The sequence below is a fragment of the Ursus maritimus genome, unplaced genomic scaffold, assembly GCF_017311325.1.
Source record: "Ursus maritimus isolate PB19 unplaced genomic scaffold, ASM1731132v1 scaffold_33, whole genome shotgun sequence".
NCBI lineage: Eukaryota > Metazoa > Chordata > Mammalia > Carnivora > Ursidae > Ursus > Ursus maritimus.
In genome coordinates, this window is record NW_024425897.1 from 8,198,893 (window position 1) to 8,223,509 (window position 24,617).

General features: G+C 41.0%; 1 protein-coding gene across 5 annotated transcripts in view; it reads right to left on the reverse strand.

Annotated features, from left to right (window-relative positions):
• The window catches only part of PITPNB (phosphatidylinositol transfer protein beta), a 71,212-nt gene extending 47,729 nt beyond the window's left edge, over positions 1-23,483 (reverse strand). For 4 of the 5 annotated variants that reach the window (XR_005831667.1, XM_040619661.1, XM_040619662.1 and 1 more), the window contains exons 1-7: positions 23,360-23,483; positions 18,371-18,401; positions 15,196-15,341; positions 3,790-3,881; positions 3,145-3,152; positions 2,562-2,636; positions 908-991 (exon numbers count right to left, since the gene is read on the reverse strand). Coding sequence is in view for 4 of the 5 variants with exons in the window: in XM_040619661.1 (XP_040475595.1) it covers positions 908-991; positions 2,562-2,636; positions 3,145-3,152; positions 3,790-3,881; positions 15,196-15,341; positions 18,371-18,401; positions 23,360-23,379 (456 nt within the window). In the remaining variant the exon portion in view is untranslated. The remainder of the gene's footprint in view (positions 1-907; positions 992-2,561; positions 2,637-3,144; positions 3,153-3,789; positions 3,882-15,195; positions 15,342-18,370; positions 18,402-23,359) is intronic. The other variant, XM_040619664.1, reaches the window with a different exon arrangement.
• Between the last annotated feature and the right edge of the window lie 1,134 nt (positions 23,484-24,617).

Consider the following 24,617-nt stretch of genomic DNA (forward strand, 5'->3'; position numbering starts at 1 on the left):
GGGAGAAGCAGGCTCCCTGCTGAGCAGGGAGTCTGATGCAGGGCTCAATCCCAGGACTCCGGGATCATGACCTGAGCCGAAGTCAGACGTTTAACCGATTGAGCCGCCCAGGTGCCTCTAGAAGGTTTACCTTTAAATTTCAACAGCAAAACCAGACATTTCGTGTTTGGGTTATTTCTGTTCAACCTACAGCATTGCTCATGTTCAGACAATGAGCACTGAAAATGAAATGGAAAGGTCATGAAATAAAAATGCTAACTGAACACAATGGGCTTTACCATGACAGAAGAACTCTTGTTCCACAGCTTCTGCTCTCTACGCTAGCATAAAGAGGGTCAATGATTGTCTTAACACAGAAAAAGTCCACAACTGTGCTCTGCAAAAGGAAGCAGCACTAGCATACTCTAAGAACTGAGTTAATATTTTCAAACTGCAGCAAAGTAATACAATGTTCTTACTTCGGGAGAATACAGGTCTTCACTTCTGGTGGGAGGGTTTATTAAGTCAAAAGCCTAGAGTATGAATATTTACATCTAGTAAAAATCAAGATTAGAAAGCTACAAAACTGTTAAGCTTTCTTATAATCATACTTTAAAAGTATAAGGGACCCACAGGAGAATTCTTTTATAAAATAATGTTATTAGTCTTTTCCCCCCGCAACGAGAACAAACCTCTATATATCTCAGGTACATGGGGATTTCTCAAAGGGATCATTTGTACAAAGGTGAAATCCACACAAGAAAACAACCCTCTGTCCTACTCTCTGGTCTTTTTGCTGCACAGACCCGTACCCAAACTCCAGGCTCACTGCAGTGTAGAAATCCAGGCCATACGAGAGAGAAAAAGATCATTTTTAGATATAAGAGGCAACAGGTTAAAATGTCATTGAGGAGTATGCAGTACTTACTGCTGGTTCAACTTGACTTCGATCTGCAATATCTATGTGGACAATTTCAACAGTTTTCCACGTGTTCGGATCTAAACCGTGTACCTATAAATGACAGAGAGAAATGAAACACAACAATCTGTAGACTACTCTTACTAGGCAAACTATTATACTTACATACATAATCATTATCTGAGTCTTTTAGACCACATTACAAGGAATAAAAAAAATCCAAATTGCTACTTCATTAAATTAGTGGTCTGAAGTCTTAAGGGATCTAGAAATCTTCTGTTACCCTTGGATCCCTAAAAAATAAGTGTGTGTGTGGGGGGGAGGTGTGAAGATGCTGCCAAATTAACAGAAGTCTGCCACCACTATTTTCTGGTAGTCCTTAGGGATGAGTTATATGACAAAATGTACCTAACCTATGTTTAACCCAATGATACACGACCAAGTCCTTGTAAACTTTAAGTCCTAGACCAACATAAGGTGACACTGTAATTAGATTTCAAGAAGCTGCACTGTGAGGTTTAAAACCTATCCTGAACTTGATTATCCTAAAGCTTTTCAGTTTTGAAAGGACAGCAATTCCTCCATTCATCATGTTAATTAATCATTTATTTCTAAGACTCCCTCCATGAACCAATTAAGACCTGTTTACAAACTGCCAAAGTTTGTCCATTTGGAAGCTGGAAAAGGCAGATCAGCTCATACACAGACTAAAGCACACCCAATCATCTCATTTAGATTCTAAATTTTAGAATCACTGTGATAAAAACATGAAATGTCAAATGATCAAGAAAAACTCATGTCAAATACTACCAATTATAATTCAAAAGTTCTATTAATTGGCACCAATCACATAACAGTGGAATCTACCACATGAACTTACTCTCCTGTAACAGCGTATGGTGAGGCTGGGACAGTAGTTCTCAAACCAGGGCATGCACCACCACGCACAGCATACCGGGCCCCACCCCTAGGGATTTTAATTTAGTAAATATGGGGTGAGAGCTGAGAATGTGCACTTCTAACAAATTCCCAGATCCTGCTGCTGGTCCAGAGACCACACTTCCGACAGCCACTGGGCCAAGGCCATCGATCAATACCAGATGCCTTCCCAAATTCTCTGACACACCTTATCAAAAGTTAATGATTACACGGAGTCTTAAATGATTTTCTTGAAATTTACTTGAGGAATAAATGTGCTCCAACTTGTAAAAATCAGAAGCTTATCAACATTCTTGTAAAATATTCAAAGTTGCTCCTCCCTCTTGCCTTTTTGCCACTTCTCTGACATCAACCCAGCAAAGCAGTCTATTTGGCTTTGTAGAGTAGCTCTGACAAACATACAGAGATGAAAAGATGAAAGAAATCTAAAGTTAATGACTAAAATCGGTTTGTGAATTTTATCTCTGCTCTCCCTGTCCCAGATAAAGACAGAGGATAAAAACAACAACTCTCCACACAGTCCACTCTCGCACCAAGGCAAGGGGGCTGCGAGGGAAAGCCCCGTTTGTTGCTGATTGCTGGCCTGCCTCACTGCAATCGGACATGCCCTGGTGTGTCGAGGTACCGGTCTCCTGTAGGTGGCATCACTCTGGTGATGAAGGATGGACTACAGTGTTCCCATTTCCAGGGGCTTCTGCACTGAAAGCCCAGAGTTGAAACTTACATTTTCTAATGTTCCCAAGTCTGGTTTGTGCCATGTTTCAATTTTAATGAAGAAATCATCTTTCATATATTCATTCTGCAGAAAACACAACAGCAAAATGACAGTGATCTTTCACCAGTTCTTTGGGGCTTCTGTCTGCAGCCTTCCCCAGCATCAGCATCCGTGCTTTGACTCTATAAGACCGATCCTCAAGTGACAAAGGATCATTAGCTACCTGTTTTTATAGACTTGTCAGGCAAACCAAATGCTGCATGCTTTTAAATAATTTAAACAACTCTACTTGTCATGCAGCATACAGGGCTAATATTAAAGAAGCTCGGAGGTTTGGTGAGCAAATACGGCATTCAAAAAAAGTAGCAGAAGCAAAATAAAGTCAACAGGGAGATTCTGAGACAAGGCTGGAAAAAACCCACTAACACTGGGAACATGTGGTGGAGTGCAGGCTGGTGGAAAGAGCACAGAGGAGAAACCATGCAGTGGTGGGCAGTTTTAATTTAAAAAGTAAGGAATGACTGAAAATAATTACTACGTAAAGCAAAACTTAAAGATGAAGAGTATGTGACACAAAAATAGTTTTACTCACCGTTACAACTGAGGCATAATGGACAGGTGGGCAATAAAAGGGGAAAAATTTAAGAATATTAATCAAGGTCAAAACAATCTGTCATATTTAATGTCACGATGATTAAACTACCTGAAAACACAGAGCATTTAATAGTTTACGCCTGCAAAAGTTTCTACACAAGTCACACTACAGTTTACCTTAGATTATGGAGTTAATAATCTAATTTTAAAACAATGGTAGAATAATATCACAAAAGCAATATATCACTTTAAGGCCAACTTAGCAAAGAACAGGAAACTGTTTCAGAAGTCTGCCATACTCCTACCCTACTATATGGGGTAATATGAGAAAAACACTATTAAAACTACACCAAAGGACACTCTTGAGTGTGGATAACCTTTCAGGTCTCACCCCTGGAGCCAGTGCAGTCAGCAAGGGCCTCAAGGTGGCTCTCATCTGAGAATGAACCAATGCCCCTCACTAAGGTCTAGGGGGAGGAACCCAGAGAAATCTCTCCTCTGCCACAGCACCTGTCGTGACTACCCAAGAACCCACAGAGGACCTTCTTGGGTGTCACCCTTCTCAAAGGCATTGGCAGCAAGAGTCCCTCTCCTTATCAGCAGTGGGGAGAGGAGTGGAATGACTGCCAGAAACCAGGCTTACTTGTTCTACAGTAGGGGTATGCATTCCAGGCTTTCTCGTGAAACACCAAGGAGCCCTCCGGAGCAATCATCCTGACGAACGCAGGCACTTTGCTGTGAAGAGAGAAACACTGAATACATTTTCGGTAGTGCCATCACTTCTTTGTTGGCATCTACTGGGCTACCTCAAAGAGTACTGTCATCAAAGGTGATTATGTTCTAAGTTTCACCAACTCATGTTCAAGACTGTTAGCAACATGTTGCGTTTTCAAACCCAAAGTAATCAAGTGGAAAATTAATGTAAAAACAACAACATCATTAAGAACATTTAGCTGTATACAGGATTTCGGGGGGAAAAAAAGAAACACTTTTGTGTCAGGCTTCTGCTCTATTTCCCCGAGGTGAAATCTCAAAGTTAACTGAGGCTATTTAGGCTTCGCATAATACAACACAGAAGTTCTCTCCTGTGGTTAGACCACACTCACTGTTTAACTTTATGAAAGAGTCCCTGGAATATGGGAGTATCTCTGAATAAAAGCCTTCAAATACATTTTACAGAATAAACTTAAAGAAAAGTGACAATGTGAGGAGCCCCAGTGGAAATGTGACCTTAAAACATATCCAAGTATAAAATTTTGTATGGTTGGACCATGAATATCATTTGTTGCCTCAAGTACGGTTAGAGACGGGTTAAGTATATAATATATGAGGAGTCTATGCTAAGGTAATCAACAAAGAGCCCAATAGGTAAGTGGGCAAAAGATATCCACAGACAGGTGACAAACAGAAAACACAACTGGTTAACAAACAAATGGAAAAATCAGGCTTTTCAGTCTTCGAAGAAATGCAAATGGAATGACCACTTCTAATGATTGTTAAGAAAGCAGTTTACATGCACAGGCTTTTCATACAGATCAGATTCAAATCCCAACATCAGCACTTGGAAGCTGTGTGACCCTGGACACATCACTTGGCTCTCTGAACTTCCCCATGAGTTGAACACAGTTCCTACCTACTCTGCAGGGTTATTGGGAGGATTCAATCAGATAATGTCTATAATGTGTTTATCAGCACATTGCATAACACAGTAAGAGCTCAATAAACAGTAGGTACTGCTCTTTAATTATAAGTTGACATGAAGCTGAGTACTTTCACATGCCTTTCTTCACTTACATCCTAAAACAGCACTGCAAGGTACATATTCATTCATTATTCCATATAACCAGCATTTAAGTGGCTAAATAACTACATGTCAAAATTATATACTCCAAGTTGAAGCCCTATATACTTTTTCTATATCAGAACTGCTTCTCTGAGAACTGTCAAACACAACCTAATTTCCTAAGCTAGGACAAAGAACAAACTAAGGAGACTTTGGACCCAGAAAGGACTTCTGCCTCCACACTAAGATGAAGCAGGTAGCCAGAGGCAACCCTAAGAATTCTGGAAGCTAAGCAAGGCGAATGTAAGGAACCCCCACCAGCCAGAGTGCCGTGCAGCTACAGACGAGGTAGGGTGGACAGCCCCTTCGTAGCCTCCAAAGTACACAAGAACGAGTGTATGTCTTGGAGCTTTCACGACTGTGGCAAATTAAACCACCGGGAAAGAAAAGCTGAAGCACTATTACATGTGACATTATAATCGAGATTCCAAGGGCATAAAAAGATTCACCTATGCCTTTACACCCTGAAAAGATAACAATAAAGGAGAACTAATTCTTTGAGCACCCATTCTTTTCAAATCCAGGGAAGATTAATGCAAAGGGGCATAACCTCACAAAAATAAAGCCAAGATACCTGAAAATACTTTCACATTAAAAGTCAAAGAATATCTGAAGTCCAAATTATTTCTTCCATTGCTCAAGAACTGAAACCAAAATCCCTTTAATTGGGAGAGGTCTCATCAGGGTATAATGTAACACATATGGGTGATTTTTAAAATACACCTACAAGATTACCTATCCATCTAAGAGTATGACAAATCTATCACTGGTTCATGTGGTCAATGTAGAAAAAGGCAGGAAAGGGGTGCGTGTGTGGTTCAGTTGGTTAAATGTTGGACTCTTGGTCTCAGCTTATGTCATGCTCTTTGGGTCATGGGATCCTGGCTCTGCGCTCAGTGGGGAGTCTAATAAAGATTCTTTCCCCTCTCTCTCCCTCCCCCTCCGTCCCTCGTCCACAAGCACATGCGTGCTCTAAATTATATAAACAAATAAATTCTTTAAAAAAACAAAAAGAGGGATGCCTAGGTGGCTCAGTCGGTTAAGCATCTGCCTCCGGCTCCGATCATGATCCCAGGGTCCTAAGATCCAGTCCCCACATCAGGCTCCTTGCTCAGCAGAGAGCCTGCTTCTCCCTCTGCCTGCTGCCCAACCTCCCCCCAACTTGTGCGCGTGCCTGCTCTCTCTCTCTCTGACAAATAAAACCTTACAACTTTTTTGAAAAGAAAAGGGCAGGAAAAAAACAGCTGCATACTAGCTCAGAGACGTATTTTAATTATCCTATTTATTCCCATAGTGCCCAATAGTCTAAAAACCTTAATCATTTATCAAAAGCTCTAAAATTTGCTGACCCAAACAGAAAATTGGCAGTCAGTCACTAAAGGCCAGCAAGAACCAAATCTACAAGAAAGTTTTAACATGTCTTCATTTTGCTCCCAAATGCCTATTTTCTTATTTCCAGGATACTATTGCACTATGTGAATTCCAACAATTGACTTTTTGACTTAGTTAAGAATGACCAGGGGCACCTGGGTGGCACAGTGGTTAAGCGTCTGCCTTCGGCTCAGGGTGTGATCCCGGTGTTATGGGATCGAGTCCCACATCGGGCTCCTCTGCTATGAGCCTGCTTCTTCCTCTCCCACTCCCCCTGCTTGTGTTCCCTCTCTCGCTGGCTGTCTCTATCTCTGTCGAATAAATAAATAAAATCTTTAAAAAAAAAAAAAAAAAAAGAATGACCAAACCTCTGAGCCAGTTATTTCGAATTGACTAGTTTTTTACATTTAACATGAGAACACTAACAAACATCTCTCCTCAGTGAATCTAATTATGGACTAAACATAGAGAAAATGCATACACAGAGTAAATAAAACTAAATTTCAATTCTGCTTTAAAGAAGAGAAATTTGCATCAGTGGCAACTTTAAAATATTCCTAACAAGACAGCTTAAATGTGCCGTTTATATAACTGACAGCATACACATTGGTTTTCTACTTCAGCATCACCTACTTACCAAGTAAATTCTGTTCTGGAAGCTTAGAGTCTCAGAAAAAAAACAAATATTAACTGAATTAACAAAATGGAGGTAGGCCTTCAAAAACAAATGAACAAGGACATTCCTCCTCTTGTTCTCCCAATGATCGTGAAATGCTCTCTCGTGACAAATCGACACTCATGACAGTGCTTAACTCAAGGTAGACACTTCTAGATTTGTCTTTTTAAGAGTCAAGCATATGGAGCGCCTGGGTGGCACAGCGGTTAAGCGTCTGCCTTCAGCTCAGGGCGTGATCCCAGCGTTATGGGATCGAGCCCCACATCTGGCTCCTCCGTTGTGAGCCTGCTTCTTCCTCTCCCACTCCCCCTGCTTGTGTTCCCTCTCTCACTAGCTGTCTGTATCTCTGTCAAATAAATAAATAAAATCTTAAAAAAAAATTTTTTTAAGAGTCAAGCATAAAACAATGTCCAAGAGCAGAAAAGTTTCTTTGCCATACACAGTCCTTTTCCCACCTCAACTCTGAATGCGTATGAAGAACATTCAACTTCAGGGTAAAATTCAACCAAAATGTTCCATCAATTGTGTTGACAGGAGATAATATTAAGATCTAACTTCTATAACAATGGCTGTGAACCTGTCAAGTGGTAAGACAACTTTGTCACAGTGGTAGAGGAAAACAAAGGGCTTATACGGTTTAAAAGATATGTAATAAATGACCATAATGTACACTGAACTTCTGATCTAGGAGTATTTTTTAAAAAAAATCTATTCCTGAAATACATAACACCTTGGCAAATCACTTCAAACTGCACTCTTCCCGTGAAAGTTTTAAATCCACTTGTAAACAAAATGAGCAAACTGTTGAGTTCTATTTTTCCATCCTACAACCTACTAAACATCAAAATGTAGAAAAACATATGGAAGAATCTGAAGATGAGATTAATTTGCCATAGATAATCTTTCATTTTATAATCAAATGAAATATACTTTAAATACACTGGGCACCTCACCCATTCATTCACTCAAGTATTTATTTACTGAGTGTCCACTGTGCCAGGGGCTACGTAAATGACAGTGTGCAAACGGACAATTCCTACTCTGAGCTCACCTTCCAGGGAAAGAAGCAGGAAACAGAGCAGTAAATAACAAAAGGCAGTGAATTACCTCTTCCGAAGTGCAGTAAAGTCAAGGAACAGAGCACTGGACAAGTGAGTACCTGGTTTAAGGGTGCCCAAGAAGGCCTCTCTGAGGAAGTGACAATATAATGGCGATCTGAGGATGAGGAGGGCCAGCCACATGAAGACACAGGCCCCAAAGTCCTAAAATAGCTAAAGACTTGGCCTGCTTGGGTCACTCTGACGCCTGCAGCATGGCTAGACTGTAGTGAAGAAGGAACAGAGGGACGGACACAAGATGAGGATGGTGAGGTGAGCGGGGGGCAGACAGATCACAATGAGGCCCATTTTATAAGCCGAAGAGCTTGGGTTTTATTCTATGTCTGATGAGAAGCTACTGAAGGCTTTAAGAAAGAGAATGACATGACCAGATTTAAGTTTTAAGAACATTCTGACTTTGTCAATTTAGTAGAGTCATGTTAGCAAATGAAAATTAACTGTAGTGGGCAAGAGTGGATGGAAGGAAAAATTAACTCAAAATGGATCAAAGATCTACATGTAAGAGCTTAAAATGTAAAATTCTTTTTCTTTTTTTTTTTTTTTTGAGAGAAAGCGAGTGAGCAAGCGCAAGTGGGAGGAAGGGCAAAGGGAGAGGGAGAGAGAGAATCTCAAGTAGACTCTCTGCTAAGCATGGAGCCCAATGCAGGGCTCGATCTCGTGACCCTGAGATCATGACCTCAGCTGAAATAAGAGTCAGATGCTTAACTGACTGAGCCACCCAGGCGCCCCTAAAACTATAAAATTCTTATAAGAAAATGTGGATGTAAATCTTTGGGACCTTGGACTGGACGATGGTTTCTCAGGACACCAGAAGCATAAATGACAAAAGAAAAATAAGTAAACTTGGCTTAATCAAAATCATAAACTTTTTAATGCCTCAAAGGACACTATCAAGAAAGTGAGCAGAAAACGCAGAATGCAAGAAAAACTGCAAATCATGTATCTGACAAGGGGCTAGTATCTAGAATACGTAAAGAACACTTAAAACAAAACAGACAACCCAATTAAAAAACAGTTAAAAGATTTAAATGGATATTTCTCTGAAGATCTACAAATTACCAGTGAACACATGAAAGCACGCTCAACATCATTAATCAGCAAAGATACGCAAATCCAAACCTTGAAATACTACCTCACACCCATTAAAATGGCTATTACAAAAATAAAACAAAACCTGGTAGTAATAAGTGCTGGCAAGGATATGGAGACACTGGTTCCTACAGGGTTGGGGGAATATAAAATGGTGTGGTCACTTTGGAAACAGTCTGGCAGTTCAGAAAGTGAGGAGTTACCATATGACCCAATAATTCCAACTAGGAGAGTGTGTGTGTTTGTGTTTGTATGTGTGTGTGTGTGTGCACATCCAAGAGAAATAAAACCATATGTCTACACAGACACTTGCACGCAAGTGTTCACAGCAGCATTGTTTGTAAGAGTCAAAAGAACGCGTGGCAAGAGATCAGTGTGGAAGCAACTGGAAGAGTTCAAGAGAAAGAGATAATGGTAACTTGCATTAATGTGGTGGGTATGGAGATGGAAAAAATGGGCAGAATAACAAGAAAAATTTACAAAGTGACTTCAAATCCTGATTTGTGGGAAGAGTAAAATAACCAGACACAAATTGGCTAACTTTCAGGATATATAAAACAAGACTTTAAAGTTCTAGAGAAATAACAAAAAGAGAGAGGGAAAGAAGTGTTTTCCACATAACAAAACAGAATAGCAACGAGAAATGAAACATGCCATAAAAAGGAAACAATGCATTACAGAAGTATTTCTGATATTCTTCTGGAATAGGATCACTCTTTATTTAGAAAACTCTGAACTGTGCAAAATTGAAGACTTAAGAACTATACACAAAGAAAAAACTTTGCGTTGATGACTGATTTGCAACTCAAGAATGAATTACCATATTGGGCTGATATTTATCAATTTCTTATGTATACTTATTCAAAGATGCTCTCTGATGTGAATCATCAGATATAATCGATCTTTGCATTCTCAGGTGATTTAAACTCATTTTTAAACAGGAACATAACTTTAGTTCCTGGCGAATGACTCTTCTGCTTACAAAATAGAGCTCTTAACTGGAACCACATGAAATTTTAAAATGATTTTCAATTAAACCTCTACTGTTTCAACCTTTGGGGAACAAGACCATTCAGGAGTTGGCCCAGCTTTATGAATTCTCTGTCATTCAGGACTGACTAGAGATGGTGAAGATATAATGCTTATGAGGAATAAAAGAGTAAAGCTGATTTTCCCCAAGAAGGGAGAAAAAACAACAAAAGGACTGGTCAGTGTGTTCCTTCCTACGAAGTCTCAGGAGAGCTGCCAAATTTTCTCTGAAATAACCATCTCAAAGGTTGCAACAGATTTCCTTGCCTTGCTTCAAAATCTTTGCCTGATAAGAGCTGTTCTCTCTCCACCATCCATTATTAAGTATATATTGAACATCATAAAGAAACATACTCAAACTTTTATGGTCAATGGGGTATTAAGACAATATGTACACATGAAATACATGATCCAGTGTCAAAATGAGTAGATGTGACAAAAAGTGATGAAGTTTATGGAAGAAGAAAAGTAGTCAGGGAATGCCTCTGCACAGGACAGAGCTGAGCTATGCTCAGGAAACTGCATTTACGGGCAAACCCACATCACAACAAGAAAAGAACCTAAGGAGCTGAACATGGCACTTCTAGAGGACAATGAAGAGTCAGGCTTGCTTAGAGCCAATAGCTTTTATTCTGGACAGTTATAACAATTGGAAGACATTGATAATCTTGAGTAGTTTATTAAGTTTAACTTTATTCTGGAAGACGACTTGAGACTTTAAAGACTATGAGAACATGGGATACGGTGAAATCCACGGTCTTGGGAGAATTGCTCTGTAAACTCCTTTGGCATTCACTTCAGAAAATGGAAAATATTCTAACCCTCCCACAGGGCTCAGCAGTAGAGCAACGTGATTAAGAGGGCAAGTTCTGGAGTCACAATGACTGCCTGGGTTCATGGCCTATCTCTGCTACAGCAACGACACAGGGGCCAGTTACACCTTTCTGGACCTTCGTTTCCTCACTAGGAAAGGTTGCTATGGGGAATCGCTGAGCTCTCCCCTAGAGCATGTACAGTGACCAGCACAGAGTAAGAATACAGTAAGGACTAGATCCTCTGCTTAGAATTACCGTGGGCAACTACTTACTGTAAATTATCAAAGGATATGGAAAGAATCTCATTATCCTGTAAAATTATTATTTGAGATTCAAGGGGGGAGAAAAGTCAACGGTCACTAAATTATGGGGTTTTTTTAATACCTTGCCAAGACTGTTTCTCAATCTTCTGGTTAAGATGAAGTGTGTGTATCTTAGACCAATAAGTGTTTTGCTGAAATGGGAAAGCATACTGGCCAGAGAATCCAGAGGCGTTGATTCCACTGGGTAAAGTGGATCTCAGAATTTCAAGTATCACAAATGTACAATAAGGTATCGGTGGCCTCAGGCAACAAATTTAGCCAGCCACATCTGCAATTCTATTGCTGCTATACAGTGATAGTGCACACAGTACTAGAAGTTACCCAGTGGAGCACATGCTGAAAAAGGGAACATATATTACTGGACACAAACTTAACTTCCTCAGGGAGAGAGCTCTAAAACTCTCTAGGAACTGTGGGTAGGCCTACAGCATGCTGAACCCGCAGGATGCCCTTGCAGGATACTGACGTCTGACAGGCTGCGCCACCAGCCCTGTGTCGTGATTGCTATCTTTCCTATGGCACAGTGAAGGCCTCAGTACTCACTGCCAAATGATTCTTTGCCCTTCCATAATCTAGTTATGCCGTGGCTATTGGGCCTTCGGCACAACACTAATACCTTTGAGCATGGGGACATCTGATTGCCTTGCCCTGTTACTGTTCTCGCCCCCAGAGTACAGCAACAGTTGGTCCTGGTTTTGTCTTTATTACCGGACAGGTTTTTGGTTGTTCCACACTACTATTAGAGAGGCTACTACCTGCCACACTGCCTGAGATACATCGGTGCCACCCTCTTTCCTTTGTTCCTTTCCTCTCCACGCTCTGTCCCTAGCCGCTATCTTTGTGTGACAAAGCCAGCCTCCCGTGGGCATCAAACAGCCCTGACCATCTAATCAGACCCCCTCCCCTCCCTTCTCATGGGACACCTGTGCTCATCAGGTCCTGAGTGCTTGTTGTCAGGGACTTGGGACTGCCTACTCGTGACCAAAAGAGCATGGGATTAGAGCCCAGAGAATCCAGGTCACAATCACCATTCTGCCACTTACTAGCTGTGTGACTTTGGGTAAACATGCACTTTAGTATCCTCTTAGGTACAATAGGCGTATCTCCTATTTTTCAATAGGAGTAATGAGGAGTCAGTAAGTGCAGGACAGGGTAAAACCAAAAGGTACTAGGAATGATTTCAGCTCCTTCTAGGAATGAAGAAGCCAGGAGAGCACAGGGAGGCTGGCCTCCAGAGAGCCACGGTTTTCCTTTATTTAATCTATTAAAAGCCTGAGAGGAATTCTGAACCTCATCCCCAAATAAGCTCTTCAGAACAATTAACATCTCTTGAACGAACCATATTTATACAGCCCTCTTCAATTTAAGAGATTTATTATTTATGGCTGGAATGTCATCTGAATCAGATATCTCAAAATATTTATTATTTTTCTAATTAAAAATACAGAAGAGTAAAAAAATCTTAAATCACCCATAATCCCACCACCAAGAGAAAAACATTAACATTTTAATTAATCTCTTTCTAGGCCTTTTACTGATTAGTTTTTTTAAATACATGTAATCTAGTGCATATTTATATTTATGTACATATTTAGCAACTAATCTTTTCCATGTAATGATATATCAAACATTTCCCCAATTTCCAACTCTCAGTTTTCAAATGAAGGGTATTTTGAATCTATTTCATGATTATTCCCATATGGACATCATACACCAACAGGAAGTTTTATATATCGAACTTTCTGGTTAATTTTAGAATCCCTAGAGAAAGTTAAATGTTTACAATAAAAAAAAATTTTATGTGTTGGTAAAATTCAGTTAATGAATAAATATAAAATACTAAAAAATAAAACTATACAGAAGCAAATTCAATACTATTAACACAATGTAGATCATACCATCTAGAACGCCACATTTTTCTTCAACTGACACAGTTTTTTAGATATACTTAGGGTGCTAACAAATTAACAGGAACCATGACTAAGACAGTCTCTATGGATAACTGATTGATCAGAATTATTGCCTTCATTTAAACCTGTGTCAGAAACAAAGAAACACTGTGTTCTAGGAGGAAAAAAAACAATAAAATTTAAGATTCTGTAAAGTGATAACCTACTTTATATTCCATGTGTCAGTATAAACCAAGTGGCGGTCTTAAACTGAAAAAACAGGAAACACTGATAATCACAGCTCACCTGCAACTTTAAGGAGCTCTACAAAAACATGGGTGTTACTCATTTCAATATGAAGACAATAAAGGCAAGAAAAGATCAAAGATCTCTGCTACTTTTTTAAAGATTTTATTTATTTATTTGTCAGAGACAAAGAGACAATGGGAGCAGGAGCAGAGGGGGAGGGGCAAAGGGAGAGGGAGAAGCAGACTCCCCTCTGAGCAGGGAGCCCAATGCGGGACTCAGTCCCAGGACACTGGAATCATGACCTGAGCCAAAGGCAGACACTTAACCGACTGAGCCACCCAGGTGTCCTGATTCCTCCTACTCTTAATAAATTAGGGGGACTACTGACAAAGTGGACTCTTAAAAACCATTACTGATCTTTTGCCCCTGGACAAATACTGGTATGCATTTTCTGTTTTAAAATATTTATGCCAGGGGTGCCTGGGTGGCTCAGGTCAAGATGTCAGTGTTGTTGGATTGAGCCCCATGTCAGGCTCCATGCTCAGCAGAGTCTGCTTAAGATTCTCTTTCTCTCTCCACCCCTCTGCCCCCTACTCACTTGCTTTCTCTGAAATAAATAAAATCCTTTTAAAAAAATATTTACGCCAAAAATAAGAGATTAGACAGCCAAACTCAGGAGAACTTCTATAAACCGAAGGGATAAAAACAATGAATGAAAGATTTCAACAGTCAAGTCACACAAGAAATTCAAATGGTCTAATAGGAAAACACATTCAACTTTACTAATAAAGCATGCAAATTTAAAGAAGAGACTACTTCTGTGTATCAAATTGGCAAAAAAAATAAACGGAGAAAAATATGGAAAATGAACACTACCAAACTCTTCGAGGGTATCTGGCAGAAATATCAAAATTTTAAATAAGCTTGTCCTTGAAGCAAAATCCCACTTTTATACATTTCTCCTAGAAAAATAGTAACCTAACGCATGAAGACATATACAACCATGTTCACAGAAATATTATTCGTAACATGCAAAGAGAAAAATACCTAAAACACCTAAATTGACTTATCATTTAGAGAATGGTTAAATCACCTATGCTTTGTTCATACTAGGAAAGGTCACTCAGCCTTCCAAAGAAGGACATGGATATTAAATAACATGGCAGGGTGTTCACAGCGTGTCACTTCGTGAAAAACAAAGCCAACTGCAGAACCATATGTATGGTAGGATCCCGTCTGCCATTGAAAACAAAAAATGACACAAGTGACAGCTCTCTGTATGTTTATTTTTAAAAATGTATTTGAAAATGTATAGAAAATGATGCAGAAGGAGAAACTGTTTCTACTGTTTCTCCCTGGGGTTATGGATATGTGACGGCAAGAGGCGGGGACTAAGTTTTTATAACCTTCCCTATTGTTCAATTTTTTTAATAAACAATGATATCACTTTTATAATTTAAAAATAACCAATTGGGGGAGGTTCCCTCAAAACATTAAAATGCAACATATTGTCAGAGTAAAATTTAAAAAGTACCTCAGCACACGGCCCAGGAAGTTAGGGAGTTATCTGCTCAATAAGTAAGCTGGAGAATTAAGGCATCATCTTCAATAGAATGACTAAGAATCAGATGTGTACAATTAGCTTACCTCTTTAGGTGATAGATTTTGTGTGTATACTGTCCCTTTTCTCCATCCTTCTCATAAGGTTCATTTTTTAAGACTTCAATTCCTTCTCCACCACCAGTTTCATTCTTACTAGCTTCTGCAACAGAGTAAAGCTGCCCAACCTGATACTGGAATTTCAGAGCACAGAATTTCATTAAGCCAGTAGTACCTGCAAAAATTTCCCATGCTAAAATCTTACCATATATGATATAGAAAAGCTTGTCCAAACCATTCAGCACATCTGATCCATATGAAAACATGACTCAAATTAAAAATTAATATGCTTAGGAAGATTAAACACTAGATGATCCTACAGCTTCAAGAAACTATATAATATTTCATGAGATTTCCATGATTTGAGAGAATTGCTAGTTGCAAATAATCTAGGGTGCCTTCATATGTACTACCCACTTATCAAGAAAACATTATGATGCTTGGCCCAACTTTTTGTATAATATACATTTGTATTTTCCAAAGCATTTTCATATTTATTCTATCCCATCTAATTTCACAAAATTCTGGGGGAAAAAAGGCATAAAGGAATATAATTGTTACTCTGCTAATCAAGAAAGCCAAGCAACCAGAATACCACTGCCAATGATAAAGAGGAGGTATATAAAGCATAATAAAAAAAGGCTGAAAATACAAAGAACCATTACAGTCCAAATTTTAGTATACCTCTGGGGTTTTTTCTCCCCAGGACTTATGCCTGACATACCCAATTTAGCCCTTGTCCACCTCAAGAGAAGCAGTATTGGGTACCCAGGATCAAAACTGTTAATTGTAAAGTTCTCCAGTAAACAGAAACTGTTTTTAAAGTATTAGAAACACACAAGAATTACTATAAAAGGCAAGAAATCGCTGACAGTGGTTTCTATTTCATTTTAAAGTGAACCAGAATTCTCAATGGCCTGAACCAATACCTGTGAGTGGGCTGTATTGTTCTGTGCCAATCTGGAGCTACTAACAGTTACAACAAATAATAAAAAGCAAAGTTCTCATGTTCTAATTTGTTCTAGTGACTCAACCATTGAACTGTCTTCAATCTCTTCAAATTTGGCTAAATTTCTTCCTGCCAGGGGCGCCTGGGTGGCACAGGGGTTAAGCGTCTGCCTTCGGCTCAGGGTGTGATCCCGGTGTTCTGGGATCGAGCCCCACATCAGGCTCCTCCGCTAGGAGCCTGCTTCTTCCTCTCCCACTCCCCCTGCTTGTGTTCCCTCTCTCGCTGGCTGTCTCTATCTCTGTCAAATAAATAAATAAAATCTTAAAAAAAAAAAAAATTTCTTCCTGCCAGTGAGGATAGCCTGAAGAAACGCTTTTCTTTGTTTTTAAGCATATTTTCGAAGAAAAGCTATCTCTAAAAATGAATCATTCAAAATGAGCATTTTATTTGAGACAAAAAATAGGAGTAGCTGTAAACTCAGTAAATATTTATAACTAAAAAGTCCATGGGAATATGACACTATCTTGAAGGTTAATTTAAATACACACTAATTCAATCACTCAATCTGGGTTTAGGAGGCTAGAACCAAACACATTTCTTAAATGCAACAAAAATAATTTCTGTAGGGATTTTAGACTGCAGGGAGGGTGTATTTCTTCTCTGGTTTTTGTGATACAACACCAGGGTTAGTCCAATAATGCTATAATCCTTAAGTCTTTTAAAATGTACTTTTCAACACTGTCATATTTTTAAAGTATGATTAAAATGTCTCTAAGTCAAAAGGTAAATTTAATCTTGGTCAGGAACAGAGTAACAACTTTACAAAGAAACAACTAAACAACAGTATCCAAAAAATGTTATTAATGCGCTGATATTTTGTGGCATGCCACTAGCCTTTCATTCTCATTTTTAAGACTAATTTAAATAGAGACAGAAGACATATTTAGTAAGTCTGAACAGAAGAGTTGAGATTATTTTCAGTGACAACACCAAGACTCAGAAAGATTTCGACAAGTTGATCCAGCTAACTGAAATACAAGAAAAAATTTAACAAAAACAAATGTCAATTTTCACATTCAAGTTCAAACAACCAATTGCCCAAGTAAAGCATAGGGGTGCCTGGTTTGTCTTGAGTGTTTTAATATGGGGAAACCTCAGGCACTACTGAGATATACACAACTATGTTCAAGTCTACTTTAAGCTGTGCCAGACAGTTACTCATTTTTAGTTCCTGCATTGTTTTTTTTTTTTTCTTTTCTGTCTTCTGTCAGCTGTCACTTCTTAGGTTATCAGTTTGTTTTGTCCCATTTTCAATTCGCTGCTTCTAATCTACTGTCAGCTCCAGGAAAACCAAATAACTGAGCAAGTGCAAACTGTGTGCAAGTTACAGAATGACCCAGCGGGCTTTGTGGGGCTTGCTACACATATCTCAGTTTCTCTTCTATCCTCCTTCCCGGCTCTACCACAAATACCTACAACTGAAGGACACGCAAGTTCTGAACAGGTAGTATATTTCCGTATTATGAGCAGATCAAGGGAGATAATAATCTCTCAGTTACGTGCTGGTCAGACAACGTCTGGAATACTGTTTTCAGTTAAGAGCAACAACTACAACACAAGCAGCAGTGAGACCAGCTGGTAAGGAAGTCTAGAGGTCATGTTATACGAGGCCAAATGAACATGCTGGGAATATTTAACCCTGTGACCTCATGTAGAGAAGATGGAACAAAAGAACTTGGGGGGAGGAGAGAGAATGGCCAAGAGAAAACCTGAAGGGCTACCATATGCCAGACAGAACAGGCTTATTTTCCACTGCACAAGTGGAAGGAACTGTAAACAACAAACATTATTTGAAAGCAAAGTTTGGCTTAAAGACAAATGTTTAAAATACCCAGCAGAAAAACAGACTTTCTCTAAGCAGCAAGTTACTTAGCCTTAAAGTGCTTATGTTGAGGCTAGAACCTCCTTTCTCTCAGATACTGTAGCCAGAATTCCTAAACTGGGCAAAAGATTAAACTACATTCTTTAGAGCCTTCCAAAACAAGGCAGTGTAACAGAATTCATTTACAATGAATTATCTGTAATACACCACAATTCATTTTGTCACATAAACTGGAATGCAAAGGTAAGTACATACAACAAAAATATGACTGTAGATTAACATACTGAAATAAACCATATCAATAAAATAAAACAGAAAAAATCAAGACTCACCTCCTGAACAGAACACGGCAAAACCACACGGCTGAAACGACAAAAGAAAAAAAATATGTCACGTATGAAATATTTGGCTTTAAAACACAGACCTCTACACTTAGAAGAACTTTTGCTTAAATCTAGTGATAGCATAATACAAGGATATCATTGTCTTTGCAATACCTACGGCTCTAAATAAGAATTTTTAAATTGGGGAAATAAAACTATCATTTGTGGGTCTCAATGATCCCTCCCATTTAGTGTCCTCATTGTACCAAGACCCCAAACACGCAGTTGCAGAGATTCTTGTGAGGAGAAAAGGAACAAGAGAAAACTCACCACTGAAAATTACAGGGTACTGAATATATTATTTTTAGACTGTCTGGTCAGGTTGCCCTCATGAAATTTTTAGTATGGTTTCATTCTCCATCTATATGCTATATATTTTTTTTTAACGATATTTCTCATAGAATATGTCTTGAATCTCAGGAATGAATGCTTCCAAAAACTCTTCCCACTATCCGATTAGTCCTCAGTTTTATTAAGAGAAAAACAAGTGAAAGATGCAACAAGAAAAGACTTTACCAAGGGAAATACTTTGAACCTTAGAAATAGAACCCCTTCCAGGGCAGACGCAATATAAGGTTGACTGGTGTTTGATCTTGTTCAAGAGTTTGTTACTAGACCAACAAAAGGACTGAAATGGAAGCATAATACTCCTGAAGATATAATCCAAAAAAAGAATAGTATGGTAAATTATATCAGAATATTGCACTTTATCACCAGATTTTTATAGGGAAGTACCTTCACTTATCTCCCACAGAAACTCTGAAAATCCCTGAATATCAATTATCTCATGATAATAGCTCATGGCCAAGACAGCAACTTCTTTTTTTGGCCTGGCCTTCTCAGACTTTTCCCTGCTAACCATTAAGGTACCATAGCAATGTTATGTAAACTTTGATTTTAACTCTCTACTATAAGGATAGGGGAAAAAAATACCACAACGGTTACCTTGATTTTCATTTTATAGAAAATTCCCAACAGTTTCTCCTCATTCCAACTTCTCTTCAGCTGCACTATCCACCCACCCCTCTCTCCCTATTCTCCTCAAACATCTATGCCTGAGTCCTCACATCACCTTGATCTCCAACACGTATAAAACATGCCTCCTGTTATTCTCCCCTCCTTCACTATCGGGGGTCACTCATCGCTCTTTGTCTTTCTGATAATGGTCACCTAAAGACAATGAACATTCTCAAACACCATGATATACTAATTCTTATTCTCATCAAAAATAAACTTGTTATACAAAAATCCTTGCATACCTAATCCTTTAAACTGTCTCCTCTGAGTACACACTAATTTGTTCACTGTCTCAATAACAGAAAATAAACTGGGGCCAAGAGGGTTGTAGCAGGGGAAGAGGCAGACTAAGATACAGATTGAAGGGCGCCTGGGTGGCTCAGTCGTTAAGCGTCTGCCTTCAGCTCAGGTCATGATCCCAAGGTCCTGGGATAGAGCCCCGCATTAGGCTCCCTGCTCAGCGGGATGCCTGCTTCTCCCTCTCCCACTCCCCCTGCTTGTGTTCCCTCTCTTGCTGTGTCTCCCTCTGTCAAATAAATAAAATCTTAAAAAATATATATATATAGACTGAGAGCATATTCTGGAAGATAGAGACAGAGATATAGGTTGGGAGCATATTTTTAGGGTCCGGAATACAATAATAAGAAATCTATTACATTTATTAGGCAACAAGGAATCCAGGAAGGTTGTTCCAAAAGGGAAGTGACAGGATTATAGCTAATCTAAAGAAGTCATCTGTAGCTGGTTTAAAAACATTGAGAGGCAGGAGTATGGGGAAAAACCATCTTTGGGGAGGCTGGGCAAGGGTTTACAAAGATTTGAACCAAGATGACGGGCTGCAGAGGAAATGGAAGGAACAGAGAGGAAAGAGTTAAACACTTCCCGGAACTTTCACAAAACCAAAGAATCACTGCTGAGTAATTTTAACAACTACTCACTAGTGGGAAGATCCCTATTTTTATATAACAACACTTTCAGCAAAACTTATTTCACAAAATCAAAGTGACTGATTAAGACATTCTGAATGAATGATGAGTCAAACTCTTCAAGATTTGCTTAATGAAAAGTAAAAGGAATAGACAGGCTTTGATTTCCTCTTTTTCTCAAAGCCTCATTCAACTTTTGCAACAATTTGAAAATTTTCAAAATTCTCTGAAAATCCTCAGGAAAATAATTTTCCAAATGCAACTAGCAACTAGTTCTTTAAAACTAGGACTTTACATTAATGGCAACTTCATGTGTTGCTTAAGTGACAACTTAAAAGGAACTCCCCACCCTGAGAAGTCATTTCTAACCTTTTAATATGTCAAAAATAGATGGCATTTTTTTAAAGACAACAAACATTTGCCAAAATATTTTATAGTTTACCAACATCTTCACATAGGAATGACCTATTCATTGCTCCTGACCAAAAATAATTTTAGAAAGTTGACTTGCAGGGGCGCCTGGGTGGCACAGCGGTTAAGCGTCTGCCTTTGGCTCAGGGCGTGATCCCGGCGTTATGGGATCGAGCCCCACATCAGGCTCCTCTGCTATGAGCCTGCTTCTTCCTCTCCCACTTCCCCTGCCTGTGTTCCCTCTCTCGCTGGCTGTCTCTATCTCTGTCGAATAAATAAATAAAATCTTAAAAAAAAAAAAAAAAAAAAGAAAGTTGACTTGCAAATAGGAAGAATCATTTTTTCATTCAACATTGAGCACTTACAGTGTGGTAGCCTAGATGCTATGCTGGGTACTAGAAACAAAATAAAAACAGCCTCTGCTTTCAGAAAGTCTAAAAGGAGGGGAAAAAAAAAATCTAGGGAGACATACATGAAGAGTGAACATCAAGCAATGTAATCTCTAACACCTTGAAAAAATTACATTTGGGCACATTTCGGCATGTTACCTTGGCGCATTTAAATTTTTATAATGAAAGTAACGGTTTCACAAAAAGCATATTGTGCAAATTCCCAATGGGAACTCCTTTCCATGAGTTAGCTTGATACTCCTCACATAACTGTCAAAGGGATCTACTGAACACTTAATTCACATTTTAGGAGAGAGGAAATAACTCTAATAAAAATGACGAGATCTATGATGTAAGATCAGTTCTGCAACTCACTTGCTATGTGACTTGGGCCAAGTCAATTTCCTTCTGTCTTGTTTCCTCCATTTGTCTTAATATCTGCCACCTACCTACATTACAAAGATGTCAGAGTAATAAATAAAACTTTCATGATACATTGTATAAACGACTTGGAAGAAAAGCTTTATATAAATCCAGAGTTCTATCCTAGAAACAAACTTTATCCAAAAATGTGTCTTTTCTCAGGATCCCTGTCACTGACCACAGTTGCAATTTTTCATTAACTTAACAAGTACTTATTGAGCCACTACTATGCTCCAAGGACTATTTTAAGAGTTGGTAATATGGAAGTGAGCAATAGAGACAAATTCGTGGAGCTTGCATGTAGCAAGAGAATACATGTAGTAAAATAGGAAAAAAAAAAAGGGTGACTGTATTGCATGGTAGACGGTGATAATTGCTACTGACAACAATAATGCAGGAAGGCAAATACCAAATGGTGGGGGTTGCAATTACGTCTTCAGAGAGGGACTCCCTAAGAAGGTGATACTTAAGCAAAGACCTGAAGGAGGTAGGTTAGTGATATGAGGAAAGAGCACTTCAGGCAGAGGGAACAGCAAGCAGAAAGGCACTGAACTAAGCTTTTTTTTTTTCCTGAAGTAATGAAAGAACTATAAGGAAGCTTGAGCTTGAAATGGACATGGGCACGTGCAGGGTAGTAAATGTGATGACAGCAGAACAGAAAATAATGAAAGACCTTGTGGGCTATTGTAAGGACTTTTTTATTCACAGTGAGATAGGGAGTCTTTGGAGGGTTTTAAGCAGAGAAGTGACAGTAGTGACTTTCTAAAGGAAGTTTAAGAACGCTAAAGATAAAGTGTCTTAAGATAACTAAATTAAGCCAAAATCTACGTTTAAGAATTTAAAGTGAGAAAAGCATTCGAAAAACCAAAGAACAGGCCATACTCGAAATCCCTAGTTGCCCACAGGATGCTGACGGTACGACCCAGCTGTGACAGCTCAACAATCACGGCTAAACAGATTTCCTGTGATAGTTACAGTGCCTGCCGGTGGGAAATGCCGTAACCTTTCAACAGAATCACTCCGCGGGTCTAATGCACCTGAAAACCCTTCCATTTGACAGGCCACGTGTTAACAATTCCTCACTTCAACCCCGTGAAGTGGGTGGAACCCAGTGTCACCCCATCTTAAAGATGTGAAAACTGAGACTGAAAACAGAGAGACCGCTCTCCTGATTAAGTCAACTGAGCTGCCCTGGGGAGCGCAGTTTTTCTGAACTCGCAGCTCCTGGCTTGAACTTCAGGGCGCCTACGTCCCACCTCGAGTCTCGACACCGGGGCTGTCTTCACCTCGCAAGCCCATCTTCCGCGGGCTACAGGTAGGCTCCACCCCACAAGACAAATCACTGTCAGACCCACCGCGCCTCCCCACCTCGGGCTCCGACTCGGTCCCCGGCTCAGTCCCCCGCCGCGGGCCTGCGGGTGGGCCCAGGATGGGACTGGAGGTGGGGGGTGGGGAGAAGGCGGGTCCCAGCGGAAACTCCCGGCCTCGCCTTCCCGAGCCACGCGCTCCGACCGGGACCCAGGCGCCTCCGCCCCACGGGAGTGGGCGGCGGTGTTACCAGGGCAACGCCAGAGAAGAGGGTCTGGGGGCGCGCAGCGGTGAGGCCTTTAAGTGGGCCGGGGGCGCGGGCCGGGGGGAGGGGGCGCGCGCAGGGAGCGGCCAGCCAGAGGCTCGCTCCTTTCTAGGAATATTCCGCTTCCGCAACTTCTCAATCAGTGAGTCTCCCACCACCGCCATCGCGTAGCCTCGCTCGCGCCCACCGACCCACTCACAATTCCTTAATCAGCACCATCTTCCCGGAACCCCCTCACAGCTGCCGCCGCTACCGCCGCCGCCGCCGCCGCTACCGCCCCTCACGGCGCTTGCGCGGCCCCGCCTCCTTGCTCCCCCCACCACCACCCCGAACCACCGCGGCGCCTGCGCGTCCACACCCTTCCGCCGCGACTCGTCGCGTCAGCGCACGCGAGGGGCTAGCTCCGCCCCAGTCCAGCGCCCCACCCTGGGCTCGCGGAGCTTCCACTGCGGCTGCGCGGCTGGCTGAGGAGGGCGGGGGGTGGCGTGCGGCTTCTACTGTTGCTGCTCACGCCAGACGCAAGCTCTCTAGTCCTCTTCTTGCGGCTCCTCCCTCCAGTCAAGTTCCGTCCCGGCTAGTGTGGAGCCTACGCTCTTTGGTGAGTTTTCCAATCAGTTCCCTGGAAGTCGTTTCCTAGTGACCAGCGCTAAACTTTTTCCCACCGCTTTTGAGAGGAGGTCCTCTCCTGGAGCTCTCACTCTGAGGTCCACGTGGAAGACTTGTATCGGACTGGGGAGGCCGACGCCACCGCATTCTGCTCCCTGGCGGGCTCCGTCCCATTCCGCGGGGCTGAGACTTAATGATTCGCGGCTCACGTGCATATTCCGGCAGCTTCGTGAGTGCAGCCGTGTGACCGTTGCTTACCTGGCTAGGGCCAGCAGCTGTGGCCACACAAGCGCCCCAGAGCCCGAATCCACCCCAGAATCCAGTGCCTCGACAGGAGGAGCGTCCACCACTGGCGACAGGTCCCCTGTGGGGGCAGGAAGGGGACCTGGGTGGGAGGGCGGTCGCGCAGCCACAGTGAGCGCCCGCGCGACCCTCCCACCCACACCCAGGCTCCAGCCTTCCCGAAAGCCAGAAAGTGGACCTTCGGATGAGTGGTGGCCCCAGGGGGTCACCCGCGTACTCTGTGCCAGGCACAGTTCCAGGCACTGGGGATACATCTGGAAACAGAATCCGCCCGTCCCTGACCTCCCTTGGGAACAAATCAGTAAGAGAGGATTTGGTTTAGCGATAAGAGCTATTCCATGAATGAACGAAACAGGGCCATGGAGGAGGAAGAGTCATCAAGGGAAGGACTCTCAGGAGGCTGTGGTTGAGCCTCCGGTGATGAATAGCCCAGCCTGTGAAGATGGTGGGGGAGGCAGTCCAGTTGGAGGGAGATAGCCCCTGAGGCTGGAATAAGCTTGGAGTATTTGAGGGGCAGGTGGAGGTTAGGTATGGCTAGAACATCTTAA